The 24,771-nt window shown below is 35.4% G+C and overlaps 1 protein-coding gene across 1 annotated transcript in view; it reads right to left on the reverse strand.

Moving 5' to 3' along the window:
- Positions 1-1,934: 1,934 nt before the first annotated feature.
- ZEB1 (zinc finger E-box binding homeobox 1) overlaps positions 1,935-24,771 on the reverse strand; it is a 130,112-nt gene continuing 107,275 nt past the window's right edge. The window contains exons 3-9 of the mRNA XM_026060038.1: positions 23,433-23,495; positions 21,516-21,677; positions 17,726-17,928; positions 11,889-11,994; positions 8,616-10,423; positions 6,959-7,139; positions 1,935-4,397 (exon numbers count right to left, since the gene is read on the reverse strand). Of these exons, the coding sequence (XP_025915823.1) occupies positions 3,859-4,397; positions 6,959-7,139; positions 8,616-10,423; positions 11,889-11,994; positions 17,726-17,928; positions 21,516-21,677; positions 23,433-23,495 (3,062 nt within the window). The 3' untranslated portion in view covers positions 1,935-3,858. The remainder of the gene's footprint in view (positions 4,398-6,958; positions 7,140-8,615; positions 10,424-11,888; positions 11,995-17,725; positions 17,929-21,515; positions 21,678-23,432; positions 23,496-24,771) is intronic.

Genomic DNA, 24,771 nt, shown 5'->3' on the forward strand with positions numbered 1-24,771 from the left:
GCAGAGCACGAGTCTCAGGTTCCTGCTCTATTCCACATCGTATCCAAAGGCCACTTCTCTTTTAGTCAGTACGGGCTGGAGACTGTCCTTTGCCTGGTGTCTGCTTAGCTGAGACAAGCCGTGAGTGGTGGGTACGAGGAAGGCAAAGGCACAGACCATAGCCTAGGCACACAGGGTGGCTGATGAGCTTTTCAATTTCTGACCACAGAAGAGGTCACAGGACAAGGGAGCTTTATTAAAAATATTGTCACTTCTCTTTTCTAACTTTTATTTATTTATTTTTTAGGACAGAATACAAAGGCCTCTCACTTTTACTTCCACATTTTCTCATGTGTGAGACCTTTTCTCCTTGGAACTGCTGTGTCATTAATTTATAGGGAAGCTCTGCGTTGCTGCCGCTAGATTGCTTCCAGTACCGCAGTGGTTGCCCCTACAGCCATCTTGGATCTCTCTGCACTACACTGTAGGCATCTCACTGATGGAGCTGGGAATAACATCTTGGGTCTCTTAGCACATCTTTGTTCCAGATGAATTTACTTGCCTAAATAAAGATGGATCAGTTTTTGTGTTTTTCAAGAGGATAATATATGATGTTTTAAGGTCACAAACATCAGAGGCATCTCTGAGTTTAACAGATGCAAAATTCAATACACCAATCCATTTTGAAGATACAAATGTTCATAATGGTTTCATAGTCTAAGTAATGAATATAAACTTTCTCCACAAAAACAATGACACTTCCTGAATCAAAACCGCTCGGACTTTGTTCTCTATCAAAGCATAGTTTTCTGTTGCTTCATTTAAGGTTTTGGCAATCGAAGGTACTGACCTCTCACATGCAGCTTGCATTTATGCGAGTGACCTTACATTTGCTCAAATCCTTTGCTCTGTTTCTAAACAGAGCACAGATTTTCCTTCCATCACATTTTCAACAAATGTTTCAGTAGGTTTATTACTATAGACAAGTAAGATGCGCCTTGGTTATGAAAAATATCTCCATCTGAAAATAGGTTTAAAAAGGGCATTTAATTACATAGAACAGAGACAGTTTTACCTGCGACAAATCCTGAACCACCTGATCAATTTGTTATAATAATAAGCAAAGGGCAGACTTACTGATGTAATCTAAATAGTTATTTTTTTCAAAACAGCTGTCTTACTTTTACCTCAGTGGTATACTACTGAGTTAGGAGCTTACTCCATTTAACTGGTACTGTACTGCAAAATACAGATAAAGTGAAATATTTAATATATCAGATAAATCTTTTATATGTATCAATGTTGAAGAGAGAATAAGATTGAGAAGTATTCAAAACTTAAGATATTTGAATATAAAACAACTTATAAGATGTTCATGAAAAAACAAAAGTTAACTGTTAACCCCTTTTAGGGATCATTAAAAGAGCAGAACTTTGTTTAAAGAACATTTTCTAAACTTTGCGTAAACTGCAAAACATTTAAAAAGCTATTTCTAATACAACCTTAAGACCTTTGTATTTACATTACTGAAATTACATATATCAGTAATATTGGTGCCATATCTTTAGAAAGTTCAACAGCAATATATACATCAACTTTTTCATTAGCTTATTGCTAAATCAAAAAAAACACTTATAGAATTAATTCCTTTAAAAGCAGTCTGACTGAAATAGAACATTATAATATATATTAGGCAGATGCAAGAGAAAAAAAAGTAATCACAAAAACACATGGTTTGTTTTGAAAGCTTAGCTGTTCTTCTAATGTTTGTAGAAGCAACAACCCAAGGTAGCAGGGATCTTCACCTGCACACAGTCAAACCTTTCTTTCACTTACATGCTCCTTACATACAACTGAAAGTGAGTATCTCTACTGAAGCAAGAACCAGGCCTGAAAACATCTCATAGAAATAATTTAAAATACATTTTTAAAATTACTAGAATAATGACAGTAAGTCAGACTTGTTGACGCATTTTATTGTGAGATGGGGAGTCTGGTAAAAAACTAGAAAATGACCATGATGTAACAAGGAACTTAAAAATGAAGTTTCAGATTTGTAACATACATACATGAATACAGGAACAAATTGGCACAAAAATGTTAAACATTGTTCCCAACACTGTTTATAAGATTATTCTAATTTGGCTTACTAAGGAAATGAGAGTTTTATGGTTAGGCTAATCTCTTAATAAAACTGCAGAGCATCATGCTATTAGTCACACAGTGAATTTTAAAATTTAAGAGCTTTATATTAAAAACTGGGTAAAGGTAAAATGAATTGATTGCAATTGTAAAATTAATACATTCCCATTTTAATTCTTCTGTTCTACAGTCCAAGGCAAGTATAAATGTTAACATAACACTGTTAAATCAAATCTCAATGCAAGAGAACCAATTGCATCTCTACTTTAAATCTTATCAACTTTCCAAATTTTCATACTAAAATATATTATTGTATTAATACAAACTACAGTATTATACACTACACTGTGTAATAAATAAAGAAATATAAAAATAAGACACATAAATATAAAAGTTTTCTAAAACTAAAAAGGTACATATGTCAGTAAGAAGGGTATTAATACTGCCAGGTTTGAAGACATACAGTACAAAATGTTGCACAGATCTATAAACTAAAAGAAATAAAATAATACTGATAGGTAAAAATCAGCTAACATTGTTAATAAATGGGGTCCATAATAACTAACATTTGAAAGTACTTATGAGCCAGATAACATTTCATGTATGTGTCTGAAATTAAAGTAAACCAATAAAGCAATAAAGCAGATTAGAAAATTTCCCTTGTAATTATTGTAGAGAAATTCTGCAAGTCAGGTATTAACCAAAAATACCACCAAATAATTAAATAATGAAATATACCAGTGTTCTTACTTCTCTGATGGCTGAGTGTTTTTTCCCCATGATTAGTTTAGAAGTTTGATACAAATCAACAAATGCTAGTTATCGTAGGCCACACATTGGATAAAGGCTGGTTAGAGCCTTTATAATACTGATAAATGGCACTTACAGCACACAGGTCTTGCATAAGGCCAAAGGAGATACAAAGCTTCATATCATATCCTTCATATTGTTACTACATACTCAAAACACAATTACAAACACTGATTTTGACAACTTTGCTGTCCTTTCCAGTATTAACACTGTTAGTCCCTGCAATCAGAACTCAACAACAATCTTTTCAACTACATTTTTAACCACATGAGTAAGAAACTTCAGTTCTTCTATCAYCTCTGCTTTCTTAAGGCTAACAATACACTTTAAATGATAATATGCTCTACTACAACATCTAATGTTATAAACCGCTACCTTCTAGGTTGAATTTACAAAGGTAGCCAAGCACTGTTTGCAACTGCATTATGGGTTTCTGCAAAAGGGAATTCTGTAGTGCAGAAGTTCTCACATTTTAAAAACATAATAAAATACTGAAGCGGATTTAAGAAATGTTTTACCATAAAAAAAAAAATCATATAAACCTCTCCCAATTGTACAGCTTAAAAATTAATCAACTTAAGAATGAAAATTAATACTGATAAAACAAACAATGCCAGATGCTTGTCTAATAAATCAGGCTTCCTACAACTTGGTAAATCTTTGCTTCCAGAGTCACTGTATTTTTCTAATCTGCTTCATGTTACAAACTTGTTCCTAACTTTGAAAGCTGTGTGAAAAATTACTAAGTTTGAGGTTCAGGCACACCTGGATTTCTTTTTTTTTTTTTTCTTTTTTATATATATATTTTTTTACACAGTAGTGAACAGAAATCACAGTATGCAGGCTACTGCGTTTCCATGAATAGCATGTATAATATAGAATGAACTTCATTACCAATTTTTTTTTCCTTATAGAAAAAACTATCATTTAAGCTTTATTTGTTTTTTCTTCTGATACCTGCCCATTATTCTGTATAACTTCTGGTTCTGCATTGCTTCCTTGATTTACAGCTTCATCATTCTTGTTACCTTCAGTTTTCCCTTCTTCTTCTTCATCCTCTACTTCTTGTAGTTTTCTACATTCTTTTTCTTCCTGAAGTCCTTCCAACTCTTTTTCTTCCTCCTCCTCTTCCTCTTTTTCACTGTCTTCCTCTTCTTCCCTGGTTAGACTCTCTCTCTCATCTGAGTCGATCTGCGATGGAGATGCCCTGGCGCCAACGTGCTCGTTATTGAGGACCTCTTGTCCCGTCTCTTCCTGTTCTGTGCTATCGCGCTCTTCTGCCTCTCGTTTGCAATAGGAGTAGCGATGATTCATGTGCTGAGAGTAAGACCCCGAGTGTGAAAAACGCTTTCCACATTTGTCACATTGGTAGGGCTTTTCCCCAGAATGCAGTCGCATGTGTTCAATCAAATGGTGTTTATGTTTAAACGCTTTTTTACAGATTCCACACTCATGAGGTCTTTTACCTAAAAAATAAACCATAGACATTTGGAGCTTTTGTATCTTAAGTTTTAAAATTTATACTGTTGTTTTCCATATAAAATGCTACTGGTAAATGTATTGCCAGTAATTAATAATTTTATTTAACCAGATGGTCTACTCCTACCATTATCAGGCTGGGATTCTCACATGAGACCAAAGGAGAACAAGGGTAACTTGTGAGCTTTTTAGGAAAGCTGTACATCAAAGGATAAGCAGATTCTCAGATGCAACTTTTAGCACAAAAAATGTGTGAATATGTATGAATTAGAAAGGGAGACATTTTTTCTTGCAGTAAAAGTCATTCAAATTCAAAATCATTTTAACTCTTTTTTTTCTACATTGACGAAAATTTTAAATCAAGTAAACTTTTATATTATTTTTTGTGCACAAAGCCCTTGCACTGTGTTAGAGGTAAAAGGAAAATCATCCTAAAATCTAGGCTGGCACAGATGAGTGCCTCATGTACAAAACCTACTGAGTACACGTATATTAAACAGAAAAATCTCTGAATTTGTTTAATTCTTTTTSTGCTTTGTTTCTCAGCTTTCTTCCTTTTGCCTTTCTGTTGCTGTTTTTAGAGTCTCTTGTAAACACAGCAGGAACCCAGTTATGTTATTTTGCTTTCAACACTCAAAATTGTTAGGCAAAACAATTTTGCATAGTCTCAGCCCAGACATAAAAGATACAGACAATGAGACAGCAGCTTTCTGGTTGCTCTATACAGAAGAGCAATACTTCCATGTCTAACTTTATCAAACAAACATTACATCTGAACATGATACTTAATCTAAAAGTAGAACGGAAAGAACAATTGTGTTATGAAAATAAGGAGTTAAGAGAGTTTCAGAACAGGAAAGATATGAAAATAGATACTCTTAACAAAAACAATGTGAGAAATTTGATCAAATGGTAAAGAAAAGGGGATTCTGTATCTTTTGAATTCTGTATTTAAATGAGATGAAACAGAACAACATTAATATGCAGAAATATTATGTAGACAACAAACCAAGAAAAAGAGAAAATTCTTTGAAGATATCTCAGAAAAGATTTTTTTAAAAAATACATAAGGCAGCAATGGCTATTCAAGAAAGACTGAAGATACCAGTCTGGAGCCAAAAGGAAAAATTAGGTGAAATTAAAAATAAATATCAAAGCTGAAATGGTGTTCTTCTGGGGCTAGATTCTAAGTCTAATGAATGTCCCTTAATTTCAGATGATTGCCAATTTGGCTCAAATTGAAAATCCTTCATGCTAGATACACTATCTTTCATGTAAAGTGTCATACGTGTAGATGTTCCTTTTCTCTTAATTATTGTTTATAGTTCAACAAAGTAAGTTACAGAATCACAGAATGGTTGAGGTTGGAAGGGACCTCTGGAGATCATCTAGTCCAACCCCCACTGCTCAAGCAGGGTCACCTAGAGCACATTGTACAGGATCGCATCCAGGTGGGTTTTGAAYATYTCCAGAGAAGGAGACTCCACAACCTCTGTTGGGCAACCTGTGCCAGTGCACAGTCACCCTCACTTCAGTAAAGAAGCTTTTCCTCATGTTCAGATGTAACTGCCTGTGTTTCAGTTTGTGCCCGTTGTCTCTCATCCTATCGCTGGGCACCACCGAGAAGAATCTGGCCCCATCCACTCTACACCCTCCCTTCAGATACTTATACACATTGATAAGATCTCCTCTCAGCCTTCTCTTCTCCAGGCTGAACAGGCCCAGCTCTCTCAGCCTTTCCTCATATGAGATGCTCCAGTCCCTTAAACATCTGAGTAGCCCTTTGCTGGACTCGCTCCTGTAGCTCCATGTCTCTCTTGTACTGGGGAGCCCAGAACTGGACACAGTACTCCAGATGTGGCCTCACCAGGGCTGAGTAGAGGGGGAGGATCACTTCCCTCGACCTGCTGGCAACGCTATTCCTAATGCACCCCAGGATACCATTGGCCTTCTTGGTCACAAGGGCACGTTGCTGGCTCATGGTGGACTTCTTGTCCACCAGGATGCCCAGGTCCTTCTCTGCAGAGCTGCCTTCCATGAGGGCAGCCCCCAGTCTGTACTGGTGCATGGGGTTATTCCTCCTTAGGTGCAGGACTCTGCGCTTCCCTTTGTTGAACTTCATGAGGTTCCTCTCTGCCCACCTCTCCAGCCTGTCCAGGTCCCTCTGAATGGCAGCACAGTCCTCTGGGTTGTGAGTAAAGTAAAGGGTACTCCCTTTACTTTAGAAAGTAAATTAGAAATAAGAAATCCCTGTTTACAGGTCATGGCTCACAGCTGACTGTCCATGAGCCAGATGGAAGAAAAATACCATATTCCAATTCAGGATTTAGTTCTTAAAAATGGAAAGAAGAAACATGGAATAGCATTGTTTGTCAAATAAATATACAAAACACACCCTTCTGAAGAACTTTGAGTCCAAATGATAATAAGGACTATTACATTTCGTTCTGCTCTCCCAACACATTCTGAGAATTGGATTCCAGTTGAGGTTATCAGTTACCCACTACCACTACACTAATGATTTGAAACTCCATTTCCTACTACCTACCTGTGTGTTCATACTTATGTCTCAATAAAGAACTGCTCTTCTGGAATATTTTGTCGCATAAGTCACACGCATACATCCCATTTTCTGTCTTTCTCATCTTTTTCTTTGGGGGTGTTGAATCAGAATCATTCTGATCTTCTACGTTCGATACTCCTTCTGAGCTAGTGTCTTGCCTTTCATCCTTAAAAAAAATTACAGAAAAGGTTGAGCTCAAAAAAAAAAAAAAAAGCACTGTTACAGTAGAAAAGTTTATAAGATGTGACCTGGAGCTGTATTGTTATTTTCAAACAATTCAGTAAATGGACAAACAAATTTTTTAGACTTACATAGCCAAGAAAAGTCTCCTGCCTGTTCTGGTCCCTGCCACCATGTGCACACAGAACTCTCAGTGGGACTGACTTTAATCATACTCAAATTTGACTGTTGGCCAGATCTAAACTATACTGATACATCATGTTTTCAGGTCCAGAAAATAAGTGTGATGTTCAGGAGGGAAGGAAGATTATAGAGTTATAAAGTACTTCAAGCAGTGTTAGGAACTTCAAAGATCARATTAAATATTTAGCTGTATTTTTAAACTAATGTTTATCACCCACATCTTGCTATTTCACATGAGTTAAGGCTTTTTTGAGGATGTTTTCACATAAAACTATTTAAATCATCAATCAGATTTGCAAAATCAACCACCTTCTTCCTCATAAATTTACCACRGATCCTACTTAAATGAAAAATCTAGAGATTTCAAATGTTTCATGACTGAAAACAGTTTTTTCAAAAATTATAACTGTAATCTGTTTCTAACCATTTCAAGGGCTGAGATTCACCTACAGGAAGCATAAAATTATTTTCTACTGATATCAGCAATATCAAAACACACAGAATTAATTCTATCACATATCAAATTTGAATATAACAAGGCTTCTCAGTCTCTAGCTATAAAGAAGTCTGTGTAACATGCTGAACAGCCCATTTCTAAGTTTCAGTTAAAAACACTACACCTTTGCATGAGTCACTTTTATATTCTGCTCTGTCCCTACCTTGATATGCATAGGGAATTCTCAGCAGAATGAACTCTGATCAGATCACATCTGAAAGTACCCAGGAAGGAACAGAACAAGACACAGGAATGGAGAAGATAAATACCTGTTCTATTTCCAATTGAAAATGCATCTGAATTTTGTTTACAGTGTCATTATTGTATGGGATGAGTTCAGTTACTCTTCAAACCCAGAAAGCAATATGAGAAAGTATCACAGCAGGGAGAACAGCAAGAAGTTCCAAATTTTCTGGATGTGGGGAAAAGGAGGAGATATGGAGCCAGCAAGAAGTGAAAGCAATGGCTTTACTTTGCTTTTGATTAGGATTGAACTGGCTTTAAAATACTGAGCAGTAATGTTCCAGAAGACACTTTGGAATGACTGAATACAGTGAAGAACTGACCTGTGTAGGCACAAAACTATAGTTTGTGTCAGTCTGAACTCAAGCTGACTAGCTTTGCAGAGGAGTTAGCAGTAACATCCATTACTCAACAACCAAGCCAAATAAACATGCTAGTTTATTGTATTTAATTAATCTTGACATTCTTCCATTAGCTTAGTAAGGATACTGAATGAACATGCCAAATACAACATCCAGGAATACACAGAAACTTAAGTACCTGATTTCCATTGGCTTGAGTCTGTTTTGGTGGTGTTTCTTGAACTGCAGGACTAACTGTAGTAGAGTATGTATAAGCCACCTGTGGAATCAAAATGGTTTGCTTATTGGCAGCGAGAGCTCTTAAGCATGGAACACTGTTCTGGTCAGTAATGGCAACAATTGTAGGTAACTGGGCAGTGACTGTAGGTATAGCAATATTTATGGGATTGGCACTTGGTGGGATTACATTTACAATAGGATCAGAGTCTGTAATACTGTTGTCCTTTTGTGGTTCTTTTTTTGCACAAGTTAAGTTCAAAGGTTCTTCTTGGACAGAATAAACACTGTTCTGGTAAACACTAGTTATGGTAGATCTTTCCAATAATTCTCCATGTTGCTTTGGTAGCGAAAGGTCAAGAGGTTCTATTTGTGGCTCTTCTTGTACACCTTCTGCCGTGTACGTATAACCCTGTGAATTTCTTGATGAAGAAAGGTTTAGTGGCGATGGGGATGGTGTGCAACTGCGTGAACCATTTTGAGTTGATCCCTCTGATAAAGTCTGAGATTTTATACTGACAGGATTTTGTGAATTACTTGTGCTGTCCTGGGGTTCGCTCACATTTGTAGGTCCTGCTTGATCATCGTTATCTGCGGGACTGCTTAATTTAACTTGTTCAGGAGAAGATGGTCCAGAAGACTGCACAGAAATTTGTCCAGCTTGCATTTTTTCAAACCACTTTTTTACCACGTCTAGTGGTAGGTTTACTGAATCAGCTATTTTTGAAAGCTCTTCTGCGCTTGGTTGTGCATTTAATGCATAATATGCTTTTAGGAGCGATAAAAGGTTCTTTAAAGGTGGCTGACCAGGAGATAAGTTGCTCTCCCCAGTGTCTGATGGGATAGGGGATTCGGACTTCTCAGCTTCTGTTCCACTGGACTGAGGAAGCTGAGGAGGATTTTTCGGTTCATAGTGCTTTAATTCTTGAAGTGCATTAAGATCTCCTGGACAGTCATCACAAAGAAGACAAGTGCTATCATTGGTCTCTCCTTCAAAGTTCTTATCTTTCTCAGACTTCACTGTAAGATCTTCTGGTAATTTTTCATTTTTGCAACTGTTTGTAGGAACGGGGTTTTCCTTTTTTAGATTTTGTGGAACAACCTGAAGTTGACTTGGCTGCTCCAAGCTGTAGTTGATGATAATTTTGGTTGTCCCATCCTGGTCAACCAAAGGAAGACTGATAGCTGAAATGAGGGAATGGCCAGCTTGTTGTATAGATGCATTGCTGATTGTTTCTTGTTCTTTGGATGCAAGATTAGCATGATTGTTTTCCAATACTTGCCTTATTACATTACCATCCACTGCCACTTTAAGTACATTTTGAATGTCACTTAAGTTGATGCTTATGGGAGACACCAGACCTACTGTTGGTAGAACAACAGCTTGCACCACACCCTGAGGAGAACTGGTTGCCTGCAATGGGCTACCACTACTAAAAACCCCATTCTGCAATGGGGTTGAACAATTAATTCCTGAAGCAACCACTATGGGCTTGAATTCATAATCCACAGGCTCAGTTTTAATTTGGTTAACAGGAAGTTGCTCTTGCAAGGGTTTATTTTCTATCTTTTGTCGTATCTGTGGTCTTGCTGGGCTACCTGGTGATGCGGAAAGGGAAGGGGAGGAGCACTGAGACGTCTTGAGCCCTGACCGAGCTCGACCATTCACGGGCATCAAACCAATACACTTCTTACTGCTTATATGTGAACTGTATGAACCAGAATGAGAAAAACGTTTCTTGCAGTTTGGGCACTCATATGGCTTCTCTCCTAAAAACAAAAAAGAGAAAAAAGAAAGAAATGGATATGCAAATAGTTTACCAGGTTACAGTGTAATTTTATCAAGTGATAGTAACTAGAAGAGAATACATCAAATTGACCCCTCAAAGAGCTCTAGAGAAAAAAAATCCTTTACAATGAATTGAACAGATCGAGTAATTATGTCCTCTATAGCTCTGATCTTAGGATTCTTTCATAAGTTTCATCATGATCCAATAGTAAATATAGGATGGGACCCAACAATCATGATAAATTCTTCTATTTCCCAGTACTGTCTACACTATCATATAAATGAGCTCTGTATTATACTTGTGGATTTCATTAAACTCCATTCAAGTAGTAACACTACAACTCCAGAAGTAGCATAAACTACTGCATTATAAGCTACTGCAGAAAGGAAAGAAATTAGGCTATGATTAACCAAAGTAAAAATATAAATGGCATAAATGCAAATGATAAAAGTATGAGAAGCTATGCATATTTTATTGCAGTAAACTCAAATACAGTATATCCAGTATAATATCTTCCTATAGTAACCACCAGCTGAATAAAAACAAGCAAAGTTTAAAGGGAAGCCAGACATGCAGAAGACAGATGTATGTTTGCCTTCAGAGATAAATCTTGGGTTAAACTATCAGGAAGCTGCATACAACTATGCAATTGTTACACCTATAGGCAGTGCTGGCTTTTCAGAGCATCTGTGTTATGGAGGAAAAGGAAAAAGGCAGAACAACTGGCTTTCTTCAGACTGAAAAGTATGTTGACTGTGGCTTCTCCACTCACAGACACAGATGCCACTGCCCTATGGAAATGAAGATGATGTTTGCTGAAGTAGAACATCCAAACGAAGTATACTTAATTGCTACTACCATGGCTGAGCAACAGATAAGAAAGGAAAAGATGGCCTAAAACCTTGTTTTTGGACTTACTGTTAATGGGTAAATTCAGGTTGAGAAAAACTGAGAACCTCTTTTAAGTGACTAAACTTAACTGTTAGATTTTCTTATAAATTGAAACATATACTGTTGTGACATCCTTAATGCGATTTAGTCTTGAATGATGAAAATCACAGCCACAGTTGGAAGTACAGTTGCTGCATACTTACTATTATCAACTAAAATTTTCTGACAAGAGTCATAACATGCTGAGTGCTCTGCAAACAATTGGGAAAGAACAGACGAGCGAAAAAGGACTGGAAAGATGCCTCCATTCCTTCTGCTACAAGGGAAGCTTTCTGTAAGTATCAGATCTTAAGCCACAGCTGTAAATCCTCTTGAGTTATCCTATGTATTTCCTGCAGTCAGCTGAAGGCTTTGTCACTAGTTACAGAGTCTCAGAGGAAGAAAAAGGAAAGCACTAGTATTTTAAACTTAGACTTACAAGTGATATCAAACCAAAGTTATAAAGAGTACAAATCACAGTATTAGCTACATAATCCAATGCTTGGTTTATTTACCACTGTGGATTCGTAGGTGCTCCTTTAGATGATGTTTATATTTAAAAGCTTTTCCACATTCAGTGCACTTGAATTTTCGATTACCACTGGACTGCGTCACATGTCTCTGTAAGAAAGAATTCATAATTATTGCGCAGAACAGCATAGCATATTAGAACAAAACCTTCTATTTTCACATTGCAACAAAGATGATACAACACAAAATTGAATATATTAATCACAATTTTATGGGTGTGAAGATGGTATGTGTTATGCATAAAAGAGCAACAAAACTGAGCCAGGTGTATCTTCTGAATAAATCTGGTACTGTAAAAAGACCCTTATCCTAACTTCAGATGAGGGTTGCACTAACATGTTATGCGAGTAAGAAGTTCCCAAATACATACTAATTCTACCTGTGAAAACAAAAAAACAAAAAAGCCCCCTAAACCACCAAATATGCCAAAGCATATGGCACTCAGGACAAAGAAACATTAAAGCATAAAATAGCCTGTTTAAAGTTTAATCAGTTCACTTCATTTTTCCATTTGCATGCTTCCAGCTCTTACTGTTGGCCTTAGATCCCATTAGGTAATGGTGGCACATGATTGCTCAAAAGATGGCTCAGTAACAACAAAGGCATTCTCAGTCACAATTAATTCTCAAAATAAATGCAAAAAACTAAATTAAAATAAATAACAATATTGAGAGATTTCTCAAGTACATAACATCAAACTATTTCACTATTTGTATTGAAGCTCTGAAATTATTTTTGCTATATTTTGCCTTGTGAGAGCTTTTATTGCTAAGTTCCAACTTATTTTTAATTTAGCTTTAGAATTATACTAGCTTTAAAAAATAGCAAAAGCTAAGAAAGACACATTTAAATTTATGCTGCTGTATTTTATTACAAATTGCATAAATCTATGAATATGTACTTTTAAAGTCAAAAATAACATACTTTTTAAAAGATGGAGCTGCTTAATTTCCAGTATGAAATGGAGGTTCAAACTCCGTTTTAAGTAGAGCTAACTTTGCAAAAGGATACACTACCATCATTTGGATGCAGCTGCAGATTTTTGGTAATTGTGGCAAATATTTTCATAAACTCATTAATAGAGCTATTCATGTACTCTGGGGAAACGGTTTGCATATAGGCAGTTACCACATATCAGCTGATGTATGTGAACTTCCTTGTATGTGGAACTGTGGCCTGGAGCTCCCACACCTACTGCTGTGGTGGGCAGCACTGAGCAGAAACCTAGTGCTGAGACTATTCTCTGAGTGAAGGCATGGCAACTTGGGACCGAGATCTGTGTTGGAGAAGTGGGGCTGAGTAAAAAGGCAGGATGATGCTCATATTCTGATTTATGACTTTTGATCTTAAGAATATTTTGCTGTACAGTTTGCTGGATCAGGAAGCTTGAGCACTCTGGTATGAGATACGCTATCCAAATCATCAACCCCCCTGCTCTATACTCTGTCCTCCTTTATACGTTACAGATGCTAGCAGATGACATAAATTGAAACAAGATGATCTAAACTGTTTCTAACTACTCTAAATATAATAGTCATTACAATGACACAGGCTGGTAGGGTTAGTAAACAGCATCATCCAAATCCCAAGTCAGTTCAACAATAGCTCACTCGGTCACCTTTAGCAAATGTCCACTTCCCACTGATCTTAAATACGGGGCAGCAAAGCACACTGCAGGAGAGAAAGTAACYTGGCAAAAGGTCCCACTGTTTTTCTGCAGCATCTTTTCTATTCCTGTTTCTGCTTCTGCCTATGTCTAACAATATTCATTTAGCAAATGGAATTTTACAAAGGACTATTAAATAGGTGATTGATCTTTGCATCTTCAAAGTTTTGCATAATTATTCAGTATTTAGCAGATATTTTTATTATTTTCATAAAAGATTTCATGATATTTCCTGCACAGACCATATTTGAAGATGTAACAAATGGCCTTTTTTGCCATTACTGGTCTGAATCTTTTTCAGCAAAGGTCAATGTACGGTGCTTTTCCATAGAAAATCCAATGCAGAACTGTTTATTTTTAAAATGGTCYATTTCTCGTTGATCTTAACTGTGGGGAACCATACGGCTTGTCTGCATTTGTTTCTTCTGTGTAACAAAGGGGCCCAGAGGATAGCTTATTTTCCACTGGGGGCTATAAGGAATAGCAGACATTTTGAAAGAAGATGCTAAGTAGCAGCAACAGTGGTATCGGTGCTCCTAAGGACAGTAATATATCTGATTCTTTGTAGAATCAAAGCCATTATACTGATCTAAATATTGACCTTAATATTGATGTTACCCCAATGAAAATGTAGTTATGGCTCCCCAAAACATTAATAACTCCCTGAGAGAAAAACAGAAGAAAAAATAAATTCTTAAAAGTAATTTTAAAACTGATGAACTGGAAATTGTATTTTAGTCAGTGTTTCTAATTAGAAACTGTATTGCAGATCATAATGACAGGACAAAGATAAGACTGTATGTCACTTAAACTACAATTTACCATGATCTGGATTACTTTTAAGTTCAATCTTAACTTTGACTTGAATTTTTTTATTCTTCTTTCTGAAATATGTACATTTCTATAACATTTTCACACATTAGTTACTGAGATGCATTGAACCGTAATTCTAATTTAACATTTTTTCACTATATAACAAATAAGGCAGGGAGATATTCTGCTACTTCATACTAGCTATTTTTCTAAGCAGAAAATTCCTTGTGTGGAGTGCAGTAGTGTCTCAAAGAACATCCCTAGCCCAGCACACTCTTCCTTGTTTCTAACACAACACCTTGTCTTCACTCCCAAATACTGCCAATACAAATACAGTAGTATTTCCTTTTCCTCTAGTCAAATGCACTAAGCCCCTAAACAGAACAGGCACATTTGCAAAACTCCTCGGTGGGTGAAAGAAATCTACATCCCTTGGGACGAGCATTTGTTCAAGTTGGTAATTTCACCTCCCAGCAGCTCCTGTCCCTGTCCGTACAGTCTTCTCCCTATCTTCCTTCAAATCTCTGCAGTGAGCTCTCCACTCTCACTTTTCCTGATTAGCGCTTGACTCTTACTGCCTGGTTTATCAGCTGTCTTTTGTTAGTCTGCATATCTTCTGAGCTTTGTTTAACTAAGTACCTTGAAGATGACGTTCTAGAAGATTGTGCCTGAGTGCATTTTCCTTTTATGAGCTAACTTCACTGAGTCTAGACCACCATGTCAGGATTTACTTAAGCCTGCAGAGAATCAGCTACTACTGTTTGACTTGAGATTATACAGTTAAGGGATCTCAGCATACAGCTACTGCAGATGATGGACTAGATAAATAGTAATACTAAATATTATTGTATGCTTTCCATCTCTCAAAAATGTTTCTATCCCAGTCTCAAAATTCCAAATTTCTGATTCCAATGCCTGGAAGCTCACACTACTCTTATCAAATTTTGAATGAATTTTTCCATTTTCCTGGTCATAGCTATAAGCTGTCTTGAGCTTTCTGCTGGATAGCATTTGCATATATTTTGCCTTATCTTATTATATTTGTAATTCTTTATTCAGCTTTCTTTAATTGTTGTCTCTCTTACAGTTTGTGGGTTGTTGTATATTTTTTTAATCAGGGACATCCTCAGAGTCACTCTTCAGGATTTTTTTTTTAAATAATTGAGAAATGACTCTTCTCTAAAGTATCATCTTTTGTATTCTTTCATTTCTTTTTCTCAGTTTCATTTTTTTTCCCCTTTTTCTTAAATCCATATTTTTTGTGCCTCTGATGTGTGACATATTTTTAATGCACCTTATATAACTGTTGTTTTCTGCTCATTAAAGAATTAACCTCAGCATTCACAGAATAATACTCTATATTACTTTTAGGACTGAAATAACAAATATCAGCATTAAGATCTGTTACTAGCCACTAACACTGCTCCGCATCAAATGTTCATTTTGTTTTCGACTGAAGTCCACTCTTTTCATACTAGAGAATGGTAACTAATGAACGGTAATCCTACAAAGTTTTTTTGAAAAACAGGAATTACAAGTACCAAGGTCTTGAAGACCCATCATTTCTCAGCTATGTCCATGGCAATGTAAAATTTTAATAGACTAGCTACAGATCATTCACTGATTGTTGATTAAAAAAACTAAAACAAATATAAGAACAGTTATTCAGTGCTTTCAAAAGTATAAAGGCCATTAATATATCTGAAACATCTCCTGCAGCAATAAAATTTAAGTATCCCTTTATAACTAATTTTTCTGAGTTTGTTTATTTGCTAGATTTTTTTCTCCTTTCATTCAAATTATTTGCAAAAATAGCAATTCTCTTCTTTCCAACCTCTTTCTTCTTCTGGTTTTAGGCTTCTAGCTGAAAAAATTGAAAATAAATTATCCATATTACTAATTAAAATATATTTTGGTAGTTTAAAATGACCAGAATATATGAAAAGCATTTATAGATTTCATAGATAGAAATACATGCTATATATAAGATGAGAATACCTTTAAAGTGGAAGCCAAATCAGTAAGAGAATGAGATAGACATGGATGGGAAATACTTTTAAATAAACAAGAACTGCCTTGTCAGATAATACCCGGCTTGAGGTTATTCCAGACCTTGTGAGACAGTAATATCCTTGAAGCAGGACGGCTGGTACTTCTTGTAATAATTTTTCCTATTTAATTTACCTGTGAGTGTGAACACTCAGGTATAAAAATGCACAACACATTTTTAACCCTGTTAAAATTGGCTTCATGATAATTTGTAGAACAGAGGTTAACATGCAAGATGTAAAAGAGTATTGCCTGTATTCTAAATTATAGCTTTTCAGTTTAATGAAAGTTCTGCTCTTCTGCAAGAAATAGTAAAGGAACTCCCCATTTACTTTCTTTTCACTATTCATTGTTTTTTATGTTCTTCAGCGTTTATCTCCTGTCTCTTCTCTGAAGAGTCTCCATCTTTTCAGTCCATCATCAGAAGGGATCACACTTCCATGTCCCTATCTCTCTAAAGCGGTGGTGGACCATATAATCTTTTTTTTTTTCTAGGATAATTCCTGGCTGTTTCAATGAGTTTCAGTTGGTTCCTGAGCCTGAGAGTGCCTCAGATAAGCTATGGAAGCATGTAATGGAGATGGATAATGGGAAATAATGGAGATAAAAGAAGAAAAGAAAAATAAGGAGAGGGGAACAGAACCTCAGGACCTTCAGTAGTAATGAGCTGGCTAACTTAGGGAAGGAAGGTATTTCAGGGGACCATACCCTCAAGTCAACAAGCTCAGAATAACTTCAAGCCTTTTTGTTGCTTTATTTAGTATCGAAACGCTGTATTTTATTCACAAATAATTATAGCCTTATAACAAGGTTCGTATTTACAAACTACATCTCACAGTTCAAGCAAATGAATTGACACAATGTTTTGTCTCTTTAAGGCAAAAATGGACACATTTAATTCTGAATTTGCCAAATAGGATTTATGAAATAAAAATTTAGCTGTTTCAGTTAAGATCTAAGACTAAATTTGCAAGATGCACAACTCATGTATTATTAGCCAATGCACAGAAAAAAAATATCTATAAGTGCAATAAAGTACTTCCAAAAATAAAAATTTATACGCAACTGTGCTACTAAGATGAATGAAAGCACAGGAATTCAGACTTTATCCTTTGTTAGCTAGGGAAAAAGTCTGACTTCAGCAATAAGTTTGTTAAGTAAGTGCTACAGGTTTGGGACGTCAGCATATAGACAATCCAATATTAACATCTTACGTGCTCGGTATTTTGCTCACATACCAAATCGCAGTGTTGTTACACAGGACGATAAATACTTAATTCAAATGCCACTTACTTGATCTCTTCCTGATTTGTGTGATGTCATGTGGCGGTCAAGCTGTGTTCGATATGCAAACGTGTAACTGCATAAGGAGCAACTAAAGTTATCTTCATTTTTTTCATGGCGATATTTAATGTGTTCCTTCAGAGAGGTAAAACGTTTGTACCCTCTATCACAATACGGGCAAGTAAGCAGTTGTGAAAATGCATCTGGTGTTCCTACACAGGAGAGACAACATACCATGTTTAAACAAACTGTAAGCTCCAAGTTTACTAACATCAACAAACATGCTTTACATAGACCTATATGACTGTAAGAAAGCTGCTGGAAGCTGCATATGTTTTAGGAAAGGAATAATGACTATTTAGATTTTTTTCACAGGTATTAAGTTACTACTTATGGTACAGTTGCCCCAGTGTACATTGGAGAATGCCAGCACAATATTATTACTCCAAACCACCACAGTTAGTCTACTGGACTGCCCTAAACAGCACTAGAGCATCTGCCTATGTATTTCTGATTAAAAAGTAGTCTGAGAATTGTAAAATATGGTTTCAGTCTTTCTAGATCTGATTAGCCCAGTCACTGGCAATCTTGGAATCATGCCTACAAAGTAATTTGTCACTGAAACATTTAATGGTCATCCTGTTTTCAACTCCTAAGGAATAAATAATATTTGCAAGCTGTAGAGAAGAATTTCTTTTCTCCCTACTCTTTTCCTAAATGGAATTATAAGAGAAAGGAAGACTTGAATAAATGAACAGAAACATGGCTTATAATTCTTATAATTATACGTAAACATGTACCAATTAGTAGGATGTACTGTCCACAGGAAAAGGGGATGAGTGACAGAAAGGACAGGTATCAAGTATGATGCTATAAATATGATTCTAATACAATCTGTGGAACTTATTCTAGTGGCTTTCATGAAGTTGCTTCTTTTTCAGTAGACAACAAAGTGAAATCATATTGAAGCTTATTATGAGTCTGACAAGAATATTTATGAAAAGCCACCGTTTATGAAATTTTGACTCATTTCTTCCCACCAACATATATTTATACTCCATATATAGTAACTCGTCCTATTCTTAGAAAAATAATTTTTAAAAGATTAAAAAAAAATCTTTCTTTACAGATTATAGGAGTATGCTATACCGATAATATTCTATACAGATAGAGAGTTCTATACAGATAACAAGAGTGTGCTTACATAAATGCAGGGTTTGCTATATTTGATCAGATTATCAGTCTATAAGGCGTGATACATTCCACTGACCCTTCTGATCTTTCACGCTTCAAGGGAAATGGAAGGCAAATTTTGCAATAATGCACCGATCCAACTGTGCTGAGTTAAGAGTAGGAGGGGAAGGTGGAATGTCTTCCCAGGTTATCACCTTATGCCCTGAAGCATAAGGTGCAAATTTGTATAGACTGTCATTTTAACTATAAGCATAAGTGTATAACTATAAGCACTACTAATACTAAAAAAATTAACCAGTACTTTAGAAAGTACTGAATTATTTATCTGGATCACCTCTTTCAGCAGTTATTACCATAGATTGACTATATGCTCCATAAAGTAGCAATTCCTTTTGTTTGTGTGGAATTTACTGACTTAATTTTTATTGAACATGCCATTGCTCTTGCAACAGTGGACAAGGCAAATGAGAAAAGTCAGATTAGTTTTCATTATTATTAAAAAATAACCCCTTCCCTTTCACATAGGTTCTTTTTCACTCTTCATAGTAACAGGTTAGGCAACGCTCCTATTTCTCTGTTTTCTGTGTTGTTCTGCCCCTTTAAGTCTCTGCTTTTCCTGGATTAGCTAGAATGCCCCAAAATTAACATGTCCCCAGATGTGTAGACAGAGTATGCTTCCCTCAATTCTTTTTTTTTTCACTTAACAATTCATTTCACATGACATAAAGAATATTTTACTTCAGCACAAATACACCTCGGTGCAAATTTCAAAAGCATGTTGGCTTGAGTTCTGTTTCCACTGAAGCAAATGAGGAAATGGCAGTTTCACGAAGCATGGTATTAAAGACCTTAATTCTCTGTTGCTGCACTTTACCAGTTCCCTGGTTTGGAAGTATATGACATTAGCAAATATCACTATTTTGTTGACATTTTCTATTCTAAATGATTAAAACACTGAACATCATTGTTCGACATCATGATTCTCAGAATTCCTCAGTGTGAACTGCCTGGCTGAGGTACAATTTAAATTATTAATATACATGTGTATTGTTAATGATTACATGGAAATCATATTGCAAGTCTGTAAAACTAATTTGACAATCTATGCCACTGCAATCATAGATTAAAATTTTAAATGATTTAAATTATAATTTTAAGAGGCCACTGTTGAGCATACATCTTACTTGAATTTTGGAAAACTTCTAATGGAAAACACAAAATATTAGGTTTTATTTCTGTATATAAATAGGCAGGTACACAGTTTAAATTTCACAATTTCAACGACTTAATTTTTTGCTAAAATCTCTAATAGCATAAAACCTCTGAAATAACAGAACAAATTTGTTAACATTACCCCATTCACTGTTCTCCCTTAGACTTCAAAACAATAATACAGTTACAATGACATTTTGTATTCCTTTATATACATTTTTTTTAACAATTAGAACACAAAGTATCCTATCCCTTTATGCAGGAAGTTATACTCTTTTGAAAAGCTTAAATCTATTCCTATATAGCAATGAACTCCAATCAAGTAACACAGTCTAGCTGAAACTCTGCAGTTTCTGTGTTTCAACACCTCAGAAAGCAGCGTAGTTTGCAAATGAACAGGTGTGTTTTCAAATTTGTGTCTCATGATGAAGAAATGAGTAAAGTATGACTCGTCTTCTCACTTTAAAAGAAGATTTTAAGCTTGAAATTTCCTTAGAGAAAAAGAGATTTCTATTTAAATCTAAAACCCTACTACTAAATTTGCTTCCTAATTGTTTAAAAATAATCAAATATAGAACAATGACTTGTAAAATACAAATACATAACACTGGAAGAATTAGCAAACTAAAAGTAAAGACAAGTCATCATAAAGTAAAAATGTTCTTATTTCATTATGAAATAATATTTTCAAAGTCTATTAGAAAGTCAGCATCTCATACCGGGCTACCATTAAGAAAAATAACAATTCATATTCTATTTCACATAAAGATTTTTGTATAAACAAAATTTATTCTTTCTCCTTTGCTGTCTTTTCAAGAAAATAACCAAGGATTGCCATAAACTAGCTAGCTAATAAAAGAACTTCTACCTGAAAGATTCACTTTGGCTTTTTGTTTAAAAATGTAAAAAAAAAATAAAATAAAATAAAATACCATATAAAAACCCCTAAGTTATTCTTACAAAAGACCACATTCTCTTCATTCAGTCCAATTATATTTACTATGATGTTGCGTTCTGTTCTTTCATGTAATGCTGCTGAACGCATTTATGACAGTTTGATTTTATATTCCCCATTACTGAAGATTATCATTTAAGCATTTATATAACTGACCCAGTTACCAAATCAAACTTTCATTCTGGTTAAATATATCAAGCAATTCTGATGACTTAAATAAAAACAAAATACCAGATTTTAAATCTAATGTCCAATTTTAGAATATAAATAATATTTTTGAATGATGATCCCACCATCTCATAGTTATTGAAGTTAGAAGTTCATTTCTTTCAAAAGCTACATGTGTATGCATTCTTGTCTTTTAAAATAAAACAGAACTTATGGATCAAGTGCTTAGTGCAATTCATTGCTTAAAAACTGAACTGGTGACATTTTTACCATTTTCATCCTGACCGCTAGCTTCTGGTGTGCCTTGTCTCTGGTCCTCCTCAGGTGCTTCAGGGTAAATAACAGCTGTATCTTCTTGCTGAAGGAATTCTTCGACATTAGGGTCATGGTTTTGTTCATTTTCTGCATCAGAATCACATTCATCTTCTTTTACTAAGAGTAGAAAACAAGATACAAGACATCAAGTGAAACCTTTAAAATGTAATATATACATAATCTACAGTGATTCACGTTTGCAGATGATCCTCTATCCAAGGATTTCAAAACCCTTTACAAATACTAGTATAGTATTCCTAAGGTCAGGCCTTTTAAGCTGCAGCAATATGCCAAGTTTTAAAACAGAGATACTGTGGCATAACAACATTAGATAAACTCACTAAAATCATAGTTTGCCTCTTCAACTTAGTGCATTTATATCATTTTGGATTTATCTGTTCCCCTCAACTTCCCTACACATCTTGAATGTAATATTAATCATGATTCAGTCCTTGTATTTTGAAGGACAGCTTACAGTTTCAGCTCCTTTGGCCCCTATGTTTTTAAGAGTGAACTTTTGGCCTTCAAGACATATTTTTTGATGTTATTTAAGTCTTGTTCATTACTGCAAGCCCGGAGGACACATTTAAATATTGTGTAATGAGTTTGTTGGCTGAAATGCATCAAGCCTGAACTTTGAGCGGCTTGCTCTCCACAGCTAGAAATAGATATCAAAGAGGTTGCTTCAGACCAGGTTAACATCCTTCAAAATTTTCTAAATCAAAACTTAAAAAAAAATAAAAAAATAAAAAAATCAATGAACAACATTCTTTTGAACTGTATTTCAATGTTAACTAAGAAGTTAAATATTTTACTTAATGTTTCACATGACAAATACTTACTAGCAAGTATTTGCTTAAATACATTTTTCATAGAGTTTACTTTTAACCATCATGAAACATTCTGAGAGCTTTGTCTGTGGCACACTAAATCATGACAGATTTCCTCCCCTATTAATAATGTGAAATATATTTTTAATATGAAGGGGAAGCTTAACCATTCATCTCTCAGTGTGAAGTCGCATACTCAATTTGCAATTTGACACAATTGGGTGTTAGATTCTTTTTATGACATGAGACAGTCCTTCTCAGACTCTATCGTAACACAGTGTAGTTCTTTGTCCTCTTTTGTGGATACCTCACTTTAGAGCAACTAGAAAGAATCCGATAGTCTACAGTTGTGAATATATCTACCTACATTTTTTTAAATAGGGCTTACTCCTATAATATCTAACTATTTAGTGTCAAGAGGATTTAAAAAATAATGTATAACAACCTTTTAAAAGAGCTGCATGTAAGCGCTTAAGCTATATGATAAAAATTTTTTGAAAGTTATTGAGAAAAATATAACAAAATAACAAAGCATCTGTTTCGGCCTGATTCTGAAGCTAAGGATGCACATTTTATTTTACTTTCTGTGTAATATCAGCACAAATAGAGGAGGTGATAATAAGACACAGTATTAATTCAAGTTTATTTTGGTATATTCTTGGAGTAGTTTAAGACACTCTCTATTGACCTGCAGTGGTTTTCTAAACAACTATGCGTGAAGTCAGTGATGTTGCTCATTTTGCTCTTGTTCCTAAGCCATTAGCAGACGAGGGGCTGCAGGGGCACCGCAGCCAGCCTCTCGAGCAAGAGGGCTGCTTTGTGCCCTTCGCCAGCTATGCCTCCGGCTCGAGCAAGCCTCAAAGGAGTCCGGCCTCTTCTTTGTCAGCTAAAACAGTGCTGACAATTTAAAGCCTCAAGCATGCAAGAGCAAAGCAGTTTATAAAGAATAGTGGGAAAACCTCAAAGATTTCACAAGGATACTTACTTAGCCAAAATTCAATAGCACTTTATGCATAAGCGATGCAGATTAACAAACAAGTACCTGTACATCCAACTTCATCTGTCTGAGCTTCAGGCCCCAGGACTTCCTTTGTTTCTTTCCCAGCTGAAATATTAAATTTCACAAAAATAAGAACGAATGTTAAAAAAAAAAAAAAAAATCTTAATACATTTGAGGAAGTGTCTCTTAAGCAATTGTTTCCTGTTCTGAACTCGAAGGACAACATTCTTTCAAAAATACAGATTCCTTATTATTACAACAGCATGTAATCAGCTGCCGTACAAAGATGTTCCATGGTCAAAGAAACAAAATTTTGAAAGGGAACAACAGTAAACACTGTTATTTGAAGACAGGCAAAAAAGACTGTCATGTTTCCAAATTTTGTAGTGTGTTTTTCCAGCAAATATGAAGTGAGCTACTTAAAAAAAAATCCTATCCACAAATGCAGCTACCTGATACACCAGAATATTATTTTCAGAAGCCAGAGTATCATAAGATTAGTACCTTTATTTTTTCAAATTAGCAGTTTTGGGAAACAATTGATAATTTGCTGGTACTGCCTGCAAACAGCTACGTAATACTTTCTCTTTCTTGAAATCTCTCTAGAAACGACCTATAGACTGTGGTGGTTTAAACAAACCTTGACTTTAAACACATGCTCCCTACTTCAGATCACCTGCGTACTAGAAAAAAGTTTCATAAAAGGGCATATAATGATTGCAATACCAAGGAAGAGTTTGCATGTTTTTATCAGACTTCCACGTAACGCTGAAGCTTTGCTAGCTCCCCACAACCRGAATGGTCAGGCATGGGACACACAAGTGTTACCTCACTACAGATTACTGGCTCACCTCAATAAATGACTAAAGCTGTCCCTAACTTGCAGTGCTGGGCAGCCTGTATCAGCAGGCTGAWAGAAATGGGTAAATTTGTACTGGAAACGCCTCTGCTGCCATTTTTGTCAGTAACTGGCTTCTGGCAGAAGTGCGTAGGAAGGCTCTGGTGGCAATTTCATACTTCACTAGAATTGTAAAGAATATTGTTTTTTGACTCCTTTATTATTAGTATACTATGTCAGGGTATGTGCTTGCATTAATGGACAACAGCTATGCGTCAATGGAAATTAAAGCATTATATCATAGTTTCATTTTGAGGACTTCAGACGCTTCAGAGCAACACTGCAAAAAAAGGCCTCAAGTGAGAAAAGAAGTTAGAATACACTACTGGTGTGATCTGAAATGGCAGTCCTTATATATTTATATACCTTACTTCACAGTATTTCAGTACATTGTCATAGCCATAAAAAAACAATTGATAGAAAAATCATTTGGTATGGCTATTCAAAACCCCAGTTGCCAACTTTTTAGTTACAGGAGAAGCC

This window comes from Apteryx rowi, unplaced genomic scaffold (genome assembly GCF_003343035.1).
Source record: "Apteryx rowi isolate R43461 unplaced genomic scaffold, aptRow1 scaffold_164, whole genome shotgun sequence".
In the NCBI taxonomy this organism is placed as follows: domain Eukaryota; kingdom Metazoa; phylum Chordata; class Aves; order Apterygiformes; family Apterygidae; genus Apteryx; species Apteryx rowi.